Source organism: Perissodus microlepis, chromosome 23, assembly GCF_051167445.1.
Source record: "Perissodus microlepis isolate ML-2025 ecotype Zambia chromosome 23, ASM5116744v1, whole genome shotgun sequence".
NCBI lineage: Eukaryota > Metazoa > Chordata > Actinopteri > Cichliformes > Cichlidae > Perissodus > Perissodus microlepis.
In genome coordinates this window covers 21,426,906-21,443,792 of record NC_140482.1, presented here as the reverse complement: position 1 = coordinate 21,443,792, position 16,887 = coordinate 21,426,906, and the positions used below count along the sequence as shown (strand labels likewise).

Below are 16,887 nucleotides of genomic sequence, written 5' to 3'. Positions count from 1 at the left end.
TTCTAGTCTTGTGGATCAATTCTTTGAAAATACTCGTCTTTTTGTGAAAAACACGTCAACCTGCATGTTTGGCGTGCCTGTTTGGTTATCATCAGCACGTGTTTTGAAGGCTAAATAAAAATGTCATTATTATTCATTAAACAGGAGGCATTGCTGGCTTTACTGTAGTCATTTGAAGTTTGTATATTTGACAGACAAACGCTTTAAAACCTGTTATAATTTTCTATAGTTCTGCATGCAAGTTGATAATGGTGGGTAAAACATAAGGCATGGGGGCCAGAATCGACCCAACAAACATTGGCCCTGTGGCCAGCTTTGGGAAATGTGAAGGGGAGGATAAACTTTGGAATTTTGACTGTATTTTCACAGATTTTGTAGCTTTTCTTTCTGTTTAAACACCTCCACAGTTGTTCATACTGTGCCAAAGAACAACAAAGTAATTAAGTGATAGATAAACAATTAAATAACAGCAACCTTTCCCTTTTTTCATTACTACACACATTTTTTTTTTTCTTAATGAGTTTGTTAGTTTGGCAAAACAGCGATTTAAAAACAGACATTTTTCGTGAATTAACAAAAACTTTCAGTTTTATTATTACATGAATTTTTTCTGTAATTTTAAACATTAATATGTTTTAGTTTATGCTCAACGAAGCGCGATGACAGATTTCTTTAGCTGACTAGAGAAGCATTTCTTTTCTGGGCTCTAATGAAAGTTATAGTGGGACAAATGCAATTTTTGCAGACTTGCTTCTGTACACCACTGCAGCTTTTAATTCAAGAGGGTTCACAAAAATGTATGTATGAGTTAAAAATTACAGTCATTTTTGTACACTATCCCATTTTCAGAAGCTCTAAATCAATTAGACAATTGACTGACAGGCAGTTTGATGGCCAGATTAGGCCTGTTCCCTTCTTCCATGACAAACGAAGCAGATAAAATATCTTAAGTTGATTCCAGTCCAATTTCATAGCTTCTTACTTAAATATTAGGGTCAAAGAAATGTCAGTGCATGTGACAGAGGCCATCATGAGAGCTGAAAAGACCTATCAGATATATAGCAAAAAATGTAGGAGTGGACAAATCAGCTTCTTCTTTAGAGGAAGGAATGTTCTAGCACACGAAGACAATAAAGTGGATGTTAAAATAAATAAAATGAGCTTCACAACATTTCTCAAGAGAGAGACTAAGAGATGCCTTCAACAGCATGCACACCACTGGTTTCACACATGAATAACAAACATGTAAACAAGCCGAACAGTTATGGAAACAAATTCTTGAGACAGATGAAACCAAGATGAACTTGTAGCAGAACAATGAGTAGAGCAAATTTTGAAGAAGGATAGAAACAACCCATGATCTGAAGAATATCACATCATCCATCAAACATGGTGGAGGTCATGGTATGTTACGGGCAGAGATTAACGCCGTAATCCAATTACTTTTTTCAAAAAACGAGTAAAGTAAGGGATTACTTTTGCAAAAAAGGTAATTAGATTACTGTTACTTTCCCGTAAGCACGCTGTGTTACTGCGTTACTAAAACCGTACTTTTTTTGCGAGAGTGTCTCATGGCAATGAGGTAAGGGAGTGCTGCCTTTGTGGCAACAGCTGTGTGCAGATCAACAATGGATAATATATCTAGTGCGGAGAGAGTATGAGCTGCAGTGTTTAAAGCTTGGAAGTACTGACCTTACTTTGAGTTTGATTCCATAAAAAGTGACAAAAACATTAGTGTCCGCTGTTCACTGCTTGGGAAGAAAACTTCTTTTTACAGCGAAAAAAAAACCATTAACTTCCGAACAAGCACCGAGTGCGCTATGACGTAATGGGAAATTCACAGAGAAACTCGCGGATTCTTCCACTGACCGCCGCGGCACACCTGCACCAGGGCAAACCTCCGCCTGCTATACAGGTGAAAGTAGAGCAACAGGATCGCTGAGTCTTTCATTTTTTTTTTTCTGCTGTGTTTCACTTGCATTTATTTGAAAGACTGAGTGTAAACACAAAAAATATTTTATTTTATGTGCTGGAATGTGCAGAAAATAGGTTTAAATGTTAAACAAATGTCTTCCAGTCAGAGAATGTTGCATATAATTAAATTTTTGCTTGATGCATAAAGTTAAAAGATTAAAACTAGTAAAACAAGTTTTAAAGAGACTTTTCCATTTGATTACATTTTGTATGTATGTATGCAGAGAAAGTAGAATTGGGCTGAAAGAGCTATCGCTTTATCACCTATTCAGGTTGTAAATCATGTTTTTAAAAAGTAATTAAGTAACTAAGTAACTAAGTAATTAATTACTTTTGAAAATAAGTAATCAGTAAAGTAACACAATTATTTTTGGGGGGAAGTAATCAGTAAGTAACTTGACCAACACTGGTTATGGGTATGTATGACTGCCAGTGGAACTACTGTAGATCACTGGTGTTTACTGGTGATGTCTCTGCTGACAGAAGGAGCAGGATGAATTATGAAGTGTGTGGGGCTATCCTCTGCTCAGATTAGCCGAATGCTGCACAACTGATTGACCCAAAGCATCCTGTTTGAGTAACCCAAGAGTTTCTGCAAAGATAGAGATTTTTTTTAGTGGCCAAGTCAGTCACCTGCGCTATTTAATAACGGCTATTAAATAGCGCAATTTATTTAAACGTGGATGGCTGTTCCTGACCACCAACCTAACAGGATTGGCTGGTGGTCACCTTGGCCAATTAGATAAATGCTTCTGAGGAATGTGCAGGGAGGGTCATCCCATAGTAAGAGGTCTCACTTACGCTACTCTGAGAACTGGGGTTACGCAAGTAACCTAAAGTTTTTCTTCCCTACATGGTTATTGTTCCTTTAATTGATCCTTTTCTGTCTTTTGTAAAGTTTGTAAACCCTGCTGGGTTTTAATGTTTATGGTTTTAGTGTTTGCAGCGTGAGGCACTGTTCAGATGCTGTGACTATCCATCTGCTGAGAACAGTTCTGGTCGTTCTTTTTCTTCTTTTACAAGGAAACACCGCATTCAAACAGCACTGCCGTGTTAAAACACGGTGCATTGTTCTGGATTTCAACATGTTAGATCCATGTTCCATGGCCTTATGAGGATATTATTGCGCGGCATGGCCTCTTTAAACAGTGCGAATGTTTCGGGAAGTGACACCTGATTTGATTTTGCTGTGTTTTTATGACTCACAGCTTGAGCTATTATTAAACAACCTGTTGATATTTAAAGGGGTGGACGCACCACGCGGATGCAGCGGTTTCAGTCGCTCCATGTGTTGATTGCGGGGAATCAGAGGAGGAGGAAAAGGCAGAGGGGGAGAACATCTGGCCCAGCTGCACACTGCGTCTTTAAAGCCCCGCTGCTGCTGCTGCTGATAAATTAGCTCCCCGATCAGCTGTCGCTGTCCAGGGAGGGAGGTGCTGATTTCGGAGCGCTCCTTCTTCCTCTCTCCTCCTCCTCCTCCTCTCTCTCTCTATCTCCATCTCTCCTTTGCCGCCGACCGACCGATCAACACTTGCAGCCATTTTACGCAGGACTAACCCAATCATGTCGTGAAGAGGGAGGGAAAAGCTCGCTGGTCACCTGGGCAGAGCCAGCAGCCGCGCGTCCCGGTGATCGCACACAGGCAGGCGGCCACGCAGGGTCCGGCCAAAATGGTGAAGAGGAAAAGCCTGGATGAAAACGAACCGGAGTGCGGGAAGGGAATACCGTTCCCGATCCAGACCTTCCTGTGGAGGCAGACCAGGTTAGTGACATTGATAACAGGTGTTTGCCGTTGGTGAAAACGAGGCAGGGTTGACGGGGTTTGTCACCGCGTCACACGTCAACATTATTTGATGAAGTGATTGAGAAACCCCGCCAGTGAGTGTCTGCTCACTGATTTGTGTTAAATGGAGGAAGATGGGGCTGTGGGTGCAGATTGTATGATGTCACACCTGTAAAAAAAAGTGGGCCACATAGACAAAATGGGGTGATTTACTAGCCTATAACCTACATTTGTCCTTTTTTTAATCTCTCACAAGCACTCTGTTGATGTCTTTCAGTGCTTTTCTGCGGCCAAAGTTGGGAAAACAGTATGAGGCATCCTGTGTGGTAAGTCATTTCATAATACCATGTGCACGATGAGGGGAAATAATCGCTTCCCTTCCCAGTAATCTGTTTTTACCTTAATGCACCTGCAAATCAAGTGAGCTCTTGATTTTGCATTTAGCAAATTAGTTTTGCCCCCGTGCTTCCTCCCATTACCCTCGAGCTAGACTCATATCCATAATGACGCTTCTCCAGATCCCTTTGGATCCAAACAGAGCTTCCACTGTCTCTCCCACAGGCTTTTGCTCGCTCGGGGCCATGTGGGACATTTAGATAGTCAAAGAAAGAGGCTTAAGTTGCCCGCCTGATGTCTCTCTTCTCCTCTTTTTTCTCTCTCCTTTGGCTGCCTCCCCAGTCCTTTGAGCGAGTGCTGGTGGAGAACAAGCTCCACGGGCTGTCGCCGGCCCTGTCAGAGGCCATCCAGAGCATCTCCCGCTGGGAGCTGGTCCAGGCGGCGCTGCCTCACGTACTCCACTGCACCTCCATCCTGCTGTCTAACAGGAACAAGCTTGGTGAGGACGCTTTAGTCCAATCGAGCTGACAGCTTCATTCAGGTCATACCCAATCGCCAAAACACAAATCTGATGCTCCTTTCAGCTTCTTTCAAAGATCATCACTTAAAAGGACAGAAAGGCAAATGATAGAATTAATATTTATGAGATTAAAATGGCCTGCACACAACAGGAGAGAAAAGCATCAAATCCTTCCATGTGACTTCCATGTGTCAGACATGAAACATGAATGAGCCACTGTTTGCATTATTATTGAGCAGGATTTGACACTTTCTTTAAGTAGGAGGTGGAAGGCTTTGAACTAAGCTGTTAAACGCCTTCAAGTGAAAATCACTGTTGCCACACAGTAAGAGGGTCCTTCATTCAATCCAGGTCAGATCCCTCCTGTTGTGCGGCTTGTTGTCCTTGAAGGTTTCTCCTTTGGGAGCTCAGGTTTCATGCAAGAACATGCTAGATTGGTTCTCCTGTCACTACACCTTTGACCAAAGCACTGGCTAAGTCTCTGTCAATGCTCTCGCTGCAGTATTTTGGATCAACTGAAGGCTTTTCAGAGAGTTTTTAGGACAGCTTGATAATAAGGAATTACGGTATTCCAGTCTAGAAGTAATGAAATGCATGAACTAGTTTTTTAGCATCACTCTGAGAAAGGGCATTTCTAATTGTAGAGAAATTGCACAAATAGAAGAAAGCAGTCCAACATATTTGTTTAATATGTGAAGTTAAGGACGTATCCTGGTCAAAAAGGACTCAAAGATTCCTCGCTGTGTTATTGGAGGCCTAAGTAGTGCCATCTGGAGTAAGCATCTGGTTAGATATCATATTTCTTAGATTATTAGGGTTGAGGACAATAACCTCAGTTTAAATTTAGAAGCAGGAAATTACAGGTCACCATCAAATATGACCAGTTTGTAGGCATGCAAGATTTTTTGGTAGTGGAAGCTTTCTGGTTTCTCTCTGGAGTCCACTTGCAGGTGACTTTTTGCAGGCCAGCCATGTTTAAGCAGATAAAAAAGTGTCTGTGTGTTTAGTATTTGTCTTTCGGTTACATCACAGGTCACCAGGACAAGTTGGGTGTGGCGGAGACCAAGCTGCTCCACACGCTGCACTGGATGCTGCTGGAGGCCCCACAGGAGTGCAACCACGAGCCCAGCCTGAGCCACGGCTGGTCCAGGGGCAGCAGCAGTAGCGCCTTCCTCCAGCCTGTGGGGAACCAGGGTTCCTCCCCGGGAGCTCCTAGCTCCTGCTCCAGCTCGGGCCTCGGCGGGTTAGGACAACAGCACAGCGGCTCCCTGCTGGAGGAGGATGAGCATACTCGCACCAAACTATTCCAAAAGAGCATGGCAACAGTAGAGCTGTTTGTGTTCCTGTTTGCACCGCTTGTTCATCGGATAAAGGTCTGTAACTGCGGATGCAAATGTGTACGGCCTTGAAATTGATTTTTGTAACAGAGAGCCAGGATGGCACAGGCATTGTTGTGTTAATCTGTGGCGTTAGACTATTTATAATTTTGAGAATTTTGTAATTAATTGCAGCAACCCCTGTGTTGCTTAATTTAGTACTTGCAGTCAGCATCACCCTGTGCCTATTGATCTGTGTGTGCAAACAGATGAAAGGGTCAGCTTATATTACTCCTTTGGAGTGCACTGTTTCCCAGCTGTGCAGTGAATTACTGTCTTGTCTTGTTAGCATGTTGTAACAGAGGTTTAAGAATCTTAACAACACAAAACATTTAACCAAGACAGAATAATTGTTCCTGGTGTTTACAGGCTGTTTTGAGGAAAGAAATGTGTAAATATGTTGCCTTTTTCCAGGAGTCAGACTTGACCTTCAGACTGGCTAGTGGTCTGGTAATATGGCAGCCAATGTGGGAGCACCGCCTGCCTGACATCCCTGCTTTTACTGCCCTCATCAAACCTGTCAGAAACATTGTTACAGGTGAAGAAATTCCCACTTTTTAAAGAAATTCCTACTATCTTTGAGAAATCGCCGCTATCTTTAAGGGCTATATATATAATATATAGAGTATATAAAGTGGTTCTTAATCGTATTCCTAATATATAACCCATGCATCTGTGTCAGATATTCCTCCTTAACATCTTTCATGTTTAAGATGTTCAGCTGAACTAATTTTAACCTAAATCTGGGATACTTTTAGTTTACCGTGTCCCAATTATAGTTAGTTAACCATAAATAAGCTTATAATTTCAACCTTTTATCTACTGCCCTAAGCTAATACTCTATTTAACAGCAATTTAATATATACAATTATGTTTGCTGGTGTTATATTTTTGTAGTTGGCTAATTTAAACTATTTTTTTCTAATTAAAGTTTTTTATTATTTTAAACAATTAAGAAAACCATAGCATAACAACCCAAAACAACAAAAAACACACTCAGTGAAGAAAACAAATAAATACATAAAATAAATAAATAAATAAATAAATAAATAAATAAACTGTTGCACACACAGTTAATTCTTAATTGAAGAAAGAAAGAAAGAAGAAAGAATTAAGAATTAATTTAAACTATTTAAATGTTTCTTTGTTTTTTGCTATTTAAAACTGTTAATACACAAAGTTAGCTAACAGTTTTCTTCCAGCAACATAGCAGCTAAATCACTGGTGTTCATTTCATAGCTTTAGCTAGCTGCTGTAATACAGCTTTTTATCTGTTACATTAGGCTAACAGTGTTATTTGCACAGTCACCTAACAATTTCATCTCTTTAGTTATGTATACTTTTATATTTCAACTGTTAATCTAAACAGTTAGCTAACAGCTTTGGCAATTTGGTCATTCGTACCTTTTTGCTATTTCAACTGCTAATACACCAAGTTAGCTAACAGTTTTGACTAGTTATCCAGCATTTCAATCACAATAAGGTGGAGTCAATCTGCTGTCAGTTTGTGATTGACGGGGTTAAGCTTGGTAGTTACATGCATTTTGTTTGTGATTAACTGTGATAAATCTGTAAAAATTGCAAATCCTTTGCAATCTACATACAAAGAAATTCACACTAACAAATTCCACGAGGAACCTCACAGATTTACTGCTCTACTATCAAAGTAATGTAACAATGCCGCCCCAAAAAATCTTTACAAAAAACAAATAGAGTGTCACAGACGACTTACGGTTATTGGCGCAGACTGACTTAGATTGATTATATTGTGTATGCAATCCTTCTGCATTTATAAATCAGGCGGCAATAATTGCAATTGAACGGCAAAAACCTTCAATGCAATCACCAGCCAACCACACAGTCCTATTTTTGGTGTGAAAGAACCACAATCCATAACGTTAGCTAACATATTTAGTCATAGGACACTCAGTTCTATAAATAGTGAAACGAATCATTCCAGGTGTCTGCTGCCTACTGCAGAAGAACCCTCTGGGGTACTTGTACCCCTGGTTGGGAATTAGTGTGTTAAGAGATAATCTATTTTTATTTGCTCACAATTAACACATGTATACTGTTATGCTTGTCTAAACAGCAAAGAGGAACTCCCCAGTCAACAACCAGTGCAGCCCCTGTGGATCAGGCAACCCGGGTCCCACGGTGAGCTAACGTTTTCAGCCCATATCTTGTCAGATTCTGCTTCCCATGTTGATTGAATGTGCTTGGGCAAGAGTCTGAGGCTTCTTCCCCTCCCCTTTTCCAATGTTCCCCCTGGGGCTGGCTGTTAATATTCATTAGCACGGTGAGCCGGGGTCATGACAGAAACCACACTCCAACCTCAGAGCCTTTAATTATCAGGAACTGTCTGCCTGTCTGTCTTCCTGATATCCATCTCTCTCTCTCTTCCTACCCACAGGGCTTCCAGGTGGTTTGCGAAGCCACCCAATCAGATTCCTCCTCCCCGTCAGCCGGGGAGCAGAGCTGTCGTCGTGGTAACTCAGTGGAGAAAGGTGGCCCTTCCCAACAGCAACCCCCACCGGTCAAAGGCCCTTCCAAGAAAAAGTGAGCATGTGTTATTCAGTTTCCCCTCAAGAAGCAGTGAAACGTGTTGAAGCATCAATTTTAACTTACCAAACAAATGGATAAATGTATTAATAGAGACCCACAGAGGAAATCACACAAGCATTATTTTTGATTTATAAACGATCAATATTGGAGGCGCTGCTTTCATAAAACCTCTCGGAAATGACAAATTTTTCCACGCTTTAGCCAGTTGAGGGTTGAAGCAGTGCAGACATGACCTCCACTGACACGGAGCTGGTGCCATCGTCTTGTTGATGGCTAAACACCGAGCCCCGCAGCAGCGTCTGTCAAACCCACTGCACCACACGCCTCGCTCTGCTAGCTTGCGATGAGCTAGGGTACATGAATAGATCCACTTCCCCCCTGTGTAATATGTTGCTTCAAGCAGTACTGTCTCGTCCCTCACACACACAACCACAGCTCTTTTCCTGTTGTGCATCAGCAAACCCATGTGACATTTTGCCCACATATCCAGGGTAATTACGCTGAAGTAATGTGCTACATGTCTAATGCTGGCAGAGTCCCTGGCCTGGCTTGATTTGGTGTGCCCACTGCCAGGCCAAGGCTCAGTCTCTCTTAAGCTCTCTTTGGCAAAGGCAGGGCAAAAAATAAAAAGTTTACAATTACACCAAATCTGACCAGCAAAGAAGTTCCTCGCTGGCAGGTTTATTTCCATCCTAAGCCCTCCGCTGCTCATCTCAGCTCATTCTGACAACCAAGCATGTCACTCCGACGCTTTTTCGCAATCCTTCTGACAGCCGGCAGCTGACTGAAAATCAAAACAAGCCCGGAAACCAACCCCCTCGCCTCCTAAAAACACCCCCGAGCCAATTATATCCTCGCACATCCTCGCACCACAGGGTTTGAGCAGTGGTTACATGGTAATGCAGGAGATGGAGGATCTATCCCTCCTCTTTCCCTGCTTAACAAAGACAAATTAATTGCTTTCTTCATGCGTGCAGTGGGATTTTCAGGCTGACTGCGGGATTGAGGAGGACAGTGAGCTGAATGTAAATCAGACATGCAGCAAGGGAGAGTTTTGACGCTTTCCTGATCAAAAATACCCCCCGCCTCCCCCACCTACCCCACCAGACTCCAGATCTCTGAGGGACGGTTTACATTTACATCTGCCGGTCACCAGGCTGTTCGTGCACCTGTGCGCTGCACCGCACTGATAAAATAATTTCCGGCACCGGGTGCTGCGAGTAATGCAGCTTACTCAACCACCGCAATCCGTGCAGCACTGCTGATGCTGAGGCAGTTTCCATGGCAACCGCTGGCTGCTGCATCCTCTCCTACCGCATGGAGTCGGAGGACCGGGGTGGCTGTCGTCACGCGGTCTCTGTGGCAACCTGACACAACAGCAGTAGGGAGAGTGAGTGTGTATGTGTGAGTGTGTCAGCTAGACGGTGAAACATGATACAGCCTGCCTTCGCCGCCCGCTCTCAAAGTGATTCATGTACATATCGACCAGCACTTCCTGCTCCATTTATTACAGCGGCTGGGATTAAATGCCCCGCTACGTCTGCCTCTCCTACAGTATCAATATGTTTCTTCACAGTTTGCGGTAACTCCTTTGCAGCTCGCCAACTGCTGACCTTCATTCCTGCTTATTTATAGTGGACTCACGTAGGCTGGAGCTCCCTCCCTCCCTCCCTCTCTGCTCCTCTTCCAATGATGCTGAAGGGGGGCTCTGCCCTTGTTTATCATCCTCCTTTGATGCATTGTTAATGAAGCAATGTGGCAGGAGTTGATCACGGTCTAATATAACACAAAAGGTTGTGATGTAGTGTAATTATATATGTAGTTACGGCTTTTGGCATTGCTATTATGATATTCAGTTTAGCTACTTAGGGATAGTTTACTGTAAAGTGCCTTTTAATTCAGTTCAGTTTTATTCATATAGAGCAGGGGTCCCCAATCCCAGTCCACGAGGGCCGGTGTCCCTGCAGGTTTTAGATCTCACCCTGGGTCAACACACCTGAATCACATGATTAGTTCATTACCAGGCCTCTGGAGAACTTCAAGACATGTTGAGGAGGTCATTTATCCATTTAAATCAGCTGTGATGGATCAGGGACACATCTAAAACCTGCAGGGACACCGGCCCTCGTGGACTGGGATTGGGGACCCCTGATATAGAGCAACAGTTGCCTCAATGCGCTTTTTATTGTAAGGTAAAAGCAGAGAAAACCCCAACAGTCATATGACCCTATGAGCAAGAACTTTGGCGACAGTAGGAAGGAAAAACTCCCTTTTAACAGGAAGAAACCTCCAGCAGAATCAGGCTCAGGAGGGGGCGGCCATCTTCCGGATGGGGGTGACGCGACATGCTGTGGAAGAGAGCCAGAGATGAATAATAACTAATACTTAAATGCTGAGATGTGTATGAGCACATATGTGAAAAGGTGACTTTCACTGCATGTGTCTGTTCATTCTAAAGTCCGTGTTCTATTCCATATCTGCTACTTTTATCCACTTGTGTTGAGATTTCTCACCTGATGTCATGCACACATTGCCTAGGAGTTGTCCCCCATATTGGATGTGATACAACCAAAATCAGTGGTGGTGGTTCTTGGAGGGGTTTTTTGCTCCTGCTGGGTGAAACTGCTGCAAAGAAGCTCCTGCACCATAATCCTCCTAGTGATTGCTTTGGTCGCTAGTAATGCGCCATGATTTCCTATAGTTTTTCTTATGTTGTCATCAGCCTGCTAGGCAGCTGGGCAGAGTGGACACCCAAGTTTGTGAATGCAATGACTCGAGAAGGAAGCAATGTAGAATCATGAAATTGATACCTTCAGGCACTAAAAATCAAGCTTAAATTTCAGCTACTTTCAGTGACCTTTATGTTTTTCTGAGAACAAGAAGATCCCATTGAGATTAAAAACCTCTTTTTTAAGGGAGACCTGGCCAAGATAGGCAGCAGCAAGTGTCCCACAGTTACAGAAATTACTCAATTAAACACAGGCAGCAACAACACACATGCAAAAATAAATGAAAAAATAAAAAATTCAATTCAATTCAATAAAATTCAAATAAAAATTAAAAAATCAGTTGAAATGACAATCAATCTAATTGAAACAGTTTAATGTTATGGACTTGGCCTCAAGGATTTGTAGTTTAGATTTAAAAGCACTTAATAAAATGAATTCAGTTATTTTCCATTCGTTCTGCAGTTTATCCAAGCCAAGGGTGCTAAGTGGACAAAAGCTCTTTTACCAAATTCAGTTCAGGCAAATGGAACAGAAAGCAACAAGTAACCATGCGGACGAAGAGAATACCGACCAGCATGTTTCATTGTAAGCAGGGAACATATATAAGAAGGTAGCAACCCAAGTATTGCTTTATATATAAAATTGTATCGATAAAAGTTCCTCCGTCTTGCCAAAGCAGGCCATCCTACCTGAGAGTATAACTCACAGGGTGAGTCTGAAATTTACAGTTAGGGATGAACCTCAGAGAAGCATGATACACAGTATCAACCATTCAAATACATTGAGCAGAAGCATTCATATATAGAATATCTCCATAATCCAGCACAGGCAAAAATGTCGCAGCAACAAGCCGCTTCTTCGTACTAAAAGAGAAATACAACTTATTTTGAAAATAAAATCTCAGTTTTAACTTCAGATTTTTCACAAGATTCTCTACATGTGGTTTGAAGGTGAGCGAGTCATCAATTAAGATTCCCAGATATTTATAGGTGTGAACTAACTCTATTTTATTACCTTCAAGAGTGGTTACTGATGGGATTGTTTGGGCCCATTTCCTTGATTTAGAAAACAACATGAGCTTTGTTTTGTCTGCATTGAGAACAAGTTTAAGCTGAAGTAATGTGATGTGAATGTGATAATTCAAGAAGGAAATCACATTTTTGTCAAATTAATGCCACAGGTGCATCTACTAAAAATCTCAAATGACTTCAAATTCCAGTGACCTTGACCTCACGGTCAGAGGTCGGTTTTTCTCATCGACTACTAGCTGAGGCGTAGTCCACCGGAAATAGAGAAGGTTCGCCTTCAGAGTAAAGCTTGATTTAGGCTTTTATGGGAAAATCTACATCACACAGTAACTGGAAACTCTGTTTGTTTCAACACTGTAACCTTCCAGCCATTCAAGTCATTATGGTATGTGTCAACCCAACGTACATTTCTCAGGCGGTGCAGGTCAGCTTATGTAAAAGGTTGCAACATACGGTTAAAATTGGGTTCTGGTTATGGCGTAGGTTATGCTGTAGATCTGATGCAGAAGCATCATTTATGTGAAAATGTTGTGCCTCAGGACTGCAGCTAGCTGTGTCCAGTTTGTGTCCCACTGTTTACAGTTTCACTGCAGCTTTGAGAGCAGCTGCACAGTGTTTAGAGACCAGTTCATCACTTTCATGATGAACTGGTCTTCAACTACAACCTCAGCGGTCTGCTACTGGTTGGTTTGTCAGCCAGTACAACTGGAACTTTATCATGCATTTCTCCAACATGCTGGTTCAGTTGTCCATGAAACAACATATTGATTGTAGCATTGAGCTGAAAGTCCTGACAGATCATCTGATTTTATCCTTTTATGACTCCACTGACACCCTTCAAAGTATCGAATCAGCAAATCTCATGTAGGCTGCACAATTTAAGCTGCTACAGACTGCTTACTTTTTGCTGCTGCCTCTGCAAGCTGCTTTGCAACCCAACTCCACGCCTTGCTCCTCCTTTACATGCTTTTTCTTCTTCTTCTTTTTTTTTTAACTCTATCAATGTCATATAACATATATTGTCACCAATGTTACCTCTAAACTGCGCACGTGCGCAATTGCGCACTGCTAGCACGGTCTCTGCGCATAGAAAAAAAATCTAACCTGAATTGAAATTAAAATCAATACTTTAACAATTCTGTTTTGCAGTGTTAGTCAGTAACTGACTGGCTGCTCCCGTATGGGATTAGAACAATGCCACCTTATCCCATAGCCCAGCCAAAGATGCGATTCACATTCGTATATACGCAGCTAATCAACATCGTTGACAGGCTATGACAGCATCCTTATGTGCCGACACCGGTGTTTTAGCCAGCAAAGCGGCGTGGCTGATGTGGAGTGAAGCCACGTTAATGACAACGTGTACAACCATTGGAGATGTGAGCAGGACAGACGGAACAATTAACGGAAAAAGTGTGGACTTTATACCAGTTTTTAAATTGTGTTGATAGGCCACGTAAAACCGGAGTTCTGATAAAAATATCTGCAATATTTGGTTTCCTTCCTGAATACTATCGTTGTTTATATTTACTGCGGGAAGAAACGGTAAAAACGGCGTTTTATAAGGAAAATGCTCGAAAGCGCTCTCCGCCTGTGAGCAAAAACAAAACCAAAAAAATTCCCAGCCTTTCCTGTTGGTGGAAAATGTACCATGTTGACCAATCAAAAAATGATAAGGCAACGTGGCATTTAGTCGTTTAGGAAGGGGGAAGTTTTAGGAGTGACAGCGGTGTTTTGAGATGTGAGAGATTTGTGACGTTTAGCGCAAATCTTGTGTCGTTAGTGTGTAGTGTAGTCAGTAATTTTGTTGTGTGTGTCAGAACAATGAGGCGACTACTGAATGTTTCAGGTGTTACAGGAGTGATACATCTGCTGTTGGCAGGCCTGCAGGTATCAGGCTGTTGTTCTCCTTTATTTCATAGTGGACAGAAATTATTTTTTGGAGTGGCACAAATAATTTGTGTGGCATCAAATTTGATGCAGAACAGCTGATTGTTCTGTAAATAGTTTGAAATGTTTATTTTTAAAAACCCTTGTCTGCATTTTTAGGTAAACAGCTGCAAAAAACTTTGTTGTTTGCATAACTCAGTTACTTTTTTGAAGAAGTAACTATATAATTAATTGCCCAGCATTGGTCATTATATACTGTATTTTGCAGACAGAGAGTTACAGGGCTCTCTCTCAGACCACAGACTCATAATACAAGTCAGAGCTTTATAAAAATAAATAAATAAATAAATAAATAAAAATAGAAAGTTGTGTTTTCAACATTGAAGTTCAAGTTATTTTTACTTCCAATAGTGTTAACATACTACACAGGTCAATGACTAGATTTTTTTTTAATTTTCATTGTAAGTGGGCTAAAGCACTTAATTAAAAGTAGTCTAACATAAATGTAAATGCTGTAATTTGATCATTTTAATAAACCATGTAACTTGGGTGGATTCGATGCTGGCGTGACCACAGTACTCACGTCTAATGTTGCTGACAGTGGTCCAAGGGGCCACTCAGGGAGTTTGTGTGTTCGCTCAGACACATGAAAAATTAGAGGGAACGTTGATTGTCACTGGCATATGCTCTCTATGTGGGTCTTGTTGCTACTATCCTCACCTCTGGCTTTTTGGACACAGAGATCGCAAAACAGAGGAATACTGTCAGACATAAACGGCTGCAGATAGAAACAGAACAGCTTGCTACCCAGTTACACCCGGTAACTTTTGTTTAAGGAGCTAAACTTTTTCTTAAAACTAACTGCGGTCTAAAAGCCGTCAGTGTTTAGGTAAATTAGACCACAGATATAGCAGAAGCTGTTCTTACTTTATAAAAATTGAGCAATCAGGTTACATGTCACCTGTTACATCTCTCTAGCTATGTCAGAGTTGCAGGTTTCACAGAGCAGAGCAGCTACAGCGGATGTAATAAAGGCAACTCTTTCTTAGTCCCACAAAATCTGACAATGTAGCACCCATCCAGTTATGCGGAAGTGTGGATATGTTGTGTCCGAATGTTAAAATGCTCTGAAACAAACGGCGAATACAGGCTTAACTCTTTGATGCACACATATCTTCATTTAGCTTCTAGCTTTCACAATCACAGTTGGTTGTGCTCTCTTGCTTGTTGAACTCACCGCAAGGGCCCGATTTATTCTGCATACCTTCACGTACAAGGTGAACTCCTTTCATAGATTGATTTACTCTGTGTGTGATTAATTTCTGTACTGTCTTTTTAAATTAAACTTCACCAACTTAAAGGTTGAACCTGTGAAACTTCCTTTATTTCCTCTCTCTTCTTTCAGAACATCAGCTCCTGCCGGCCTGCCAGCATCGTTGGCCCAGCGGGCGCGTTACGCCACTTATTTTGATGTGGCTGTGCTGCGCTGTCTGCTGCAGCCGCACTGGACGGAGGAGGGCGTGCACTGGGCCTTGATGTACTACCTGCAGCGCCTCAGGCAGATCCTGGAGGAGAGGCCTGAACGTCCCCCAGAGCCCTTGGTTGCGCCTCTGCCACGGCCACGCAGCAGCTCCATGGTGGCTGCGACACCCTCACTGGTCAACACCCACAAGACTCAGGTCACTCATCGAAACAGCTTTAATAGAGTCGCCTCTAAGCCATCTTTAGGATGTCCGTGATGCTCCTGCTGGTTCGTGACCTTTGCCTTCTCTTATTTTTCGCAGGATATGAGCTTAAAATGCAATGAAGAGGAGAAATCTCTGAGCACAGAGACCTTTGCAAAGGTTTCTCTGACTAACCTTCGTCGGCAGGCTGTCCCTGACTTGTCTTCCGACCTGGGCATGAACATCTTCAAGAAGGTCAGAGACTGGCCTTTATGTTTTAAGCTAAAACAATAAATACAGATTCATGTAATTGAGAGGACCTGTTGTTCCACTTCAGTTTAAGAACCGCCGCGAGGACCGTGAGAGAAAGGGCTCCATCCCCTTCCATCACACGGGGAAGAAGCGCCAGCGTCGGATGGGGGTTCCCTTCCTGCTGCACGACGACCACCTGGACGTCTCTCCCACCCGCAGCACCTTCTCCTTCGGAAGCTTCTCTGGCCTGGGTGACGACAGGCGGGCCCTGGACCGTGGAGGCTGGCAGGCCACCATCATGGGTAATGAGATAGGATGCCACCAGTTTGAAGTCTTGCTTCCACTCCACCGAGCTTTCATGAGTCAGAGGATTTAGTTTGGATCTGGCTGTCAGCTGGTGAATTAGGTCACTTCATTGACATTGGTATTCCTTATGAGCTCTCACTGAATAGTGGAGATTAACATTCGCTCAAGGCACAAAAGCAGTTATTATTTTTATTATTTTCAAGAGTTAGTGACTTTTTAAAGGCTTATTTCCATTAAGAAAAAAAACCTACTGGCCTCTTTTACCATGCTGTTATGAACCCACTTAACCTGAGCTGCTGCTAGAAAAATAATGAAAATGCCCGTAGCTGGCCATTGATAATTATTTTAGCACTTTATGTCTCAATATTTATACATTGAAATACACTCATTGGACACTGTTTACCTTGCCAAAGAGGTTGCTTTAATTTTTCATGGTACAGACTAAACAAGGTGCTGGAAATATT

General features: G+C 42.3%; 1 protein-coding gene across 20 annotated transcripts in view; it reads left to right on the top strand.

The window, feature by feature from the left end:
* The first annotated feature begins 3,209 nt into the window (after positions 1 to 3,209).
* Positions 3,210 to 16,887, top strand: part of unc80 (unc-80 homolog (C. elegans)) — a 63,868-nt gene continuing 50,190 nt past the window's right edge. For 14 of the 20 annotated variants that reach the window (XM_084921850.1, XM_084921853.1, XM_084921848.1 and 11 more), the window contains exons 1-10: positions 3,211 to 3,736; positions 4,035 to 4,083; positions 4,436 to 4,592; positions 5,646 to 5,986; positions 6,404 to 6,527; positions 8,082 to 8,146; positions 8,403 to 8,548; positions 15,607 to 15,880; positions 15,986 to 16,120; positions 16,203 to 16,419. In XM_084921850.1, coding sequence (XP_084777976.1) covers positions 3,645 to 3,736; positions 4,035 to 4,083; positions 4,436 to 4,592; positions 5,646 to 5,986; positions 6,404 to 6,527; positions 8,082 to 8,146; positions 8,403 to 8,548; positions 15,607 to 15,880; positions 15,986 to 16,120; positions 16,203 to 16,419 — 1,600 coding nt within the window. In that variant the 5' untranslated portion in view covers positions 3,211 to 3,644. Of the gene's footprint in view, positions 3,737 to 4,034; positions 4,084 to 4,435; positions 4,593 to 5,645; positions 5,987 to 6,403; positions 6,528 to 8,081; positions 8,147 to 8,402; positions 8,549 to 15,606; positions 15,881 to 15,985; positions 16,121 to 16,202; positions 16,420 to 16,887 lie in introns of all 20 variants that reach the window. The other 6 variants (XM_084921852.1, XM_084921851.1, XM_084921849.1 and 3 more) reach the window with 2 other exon arrangements.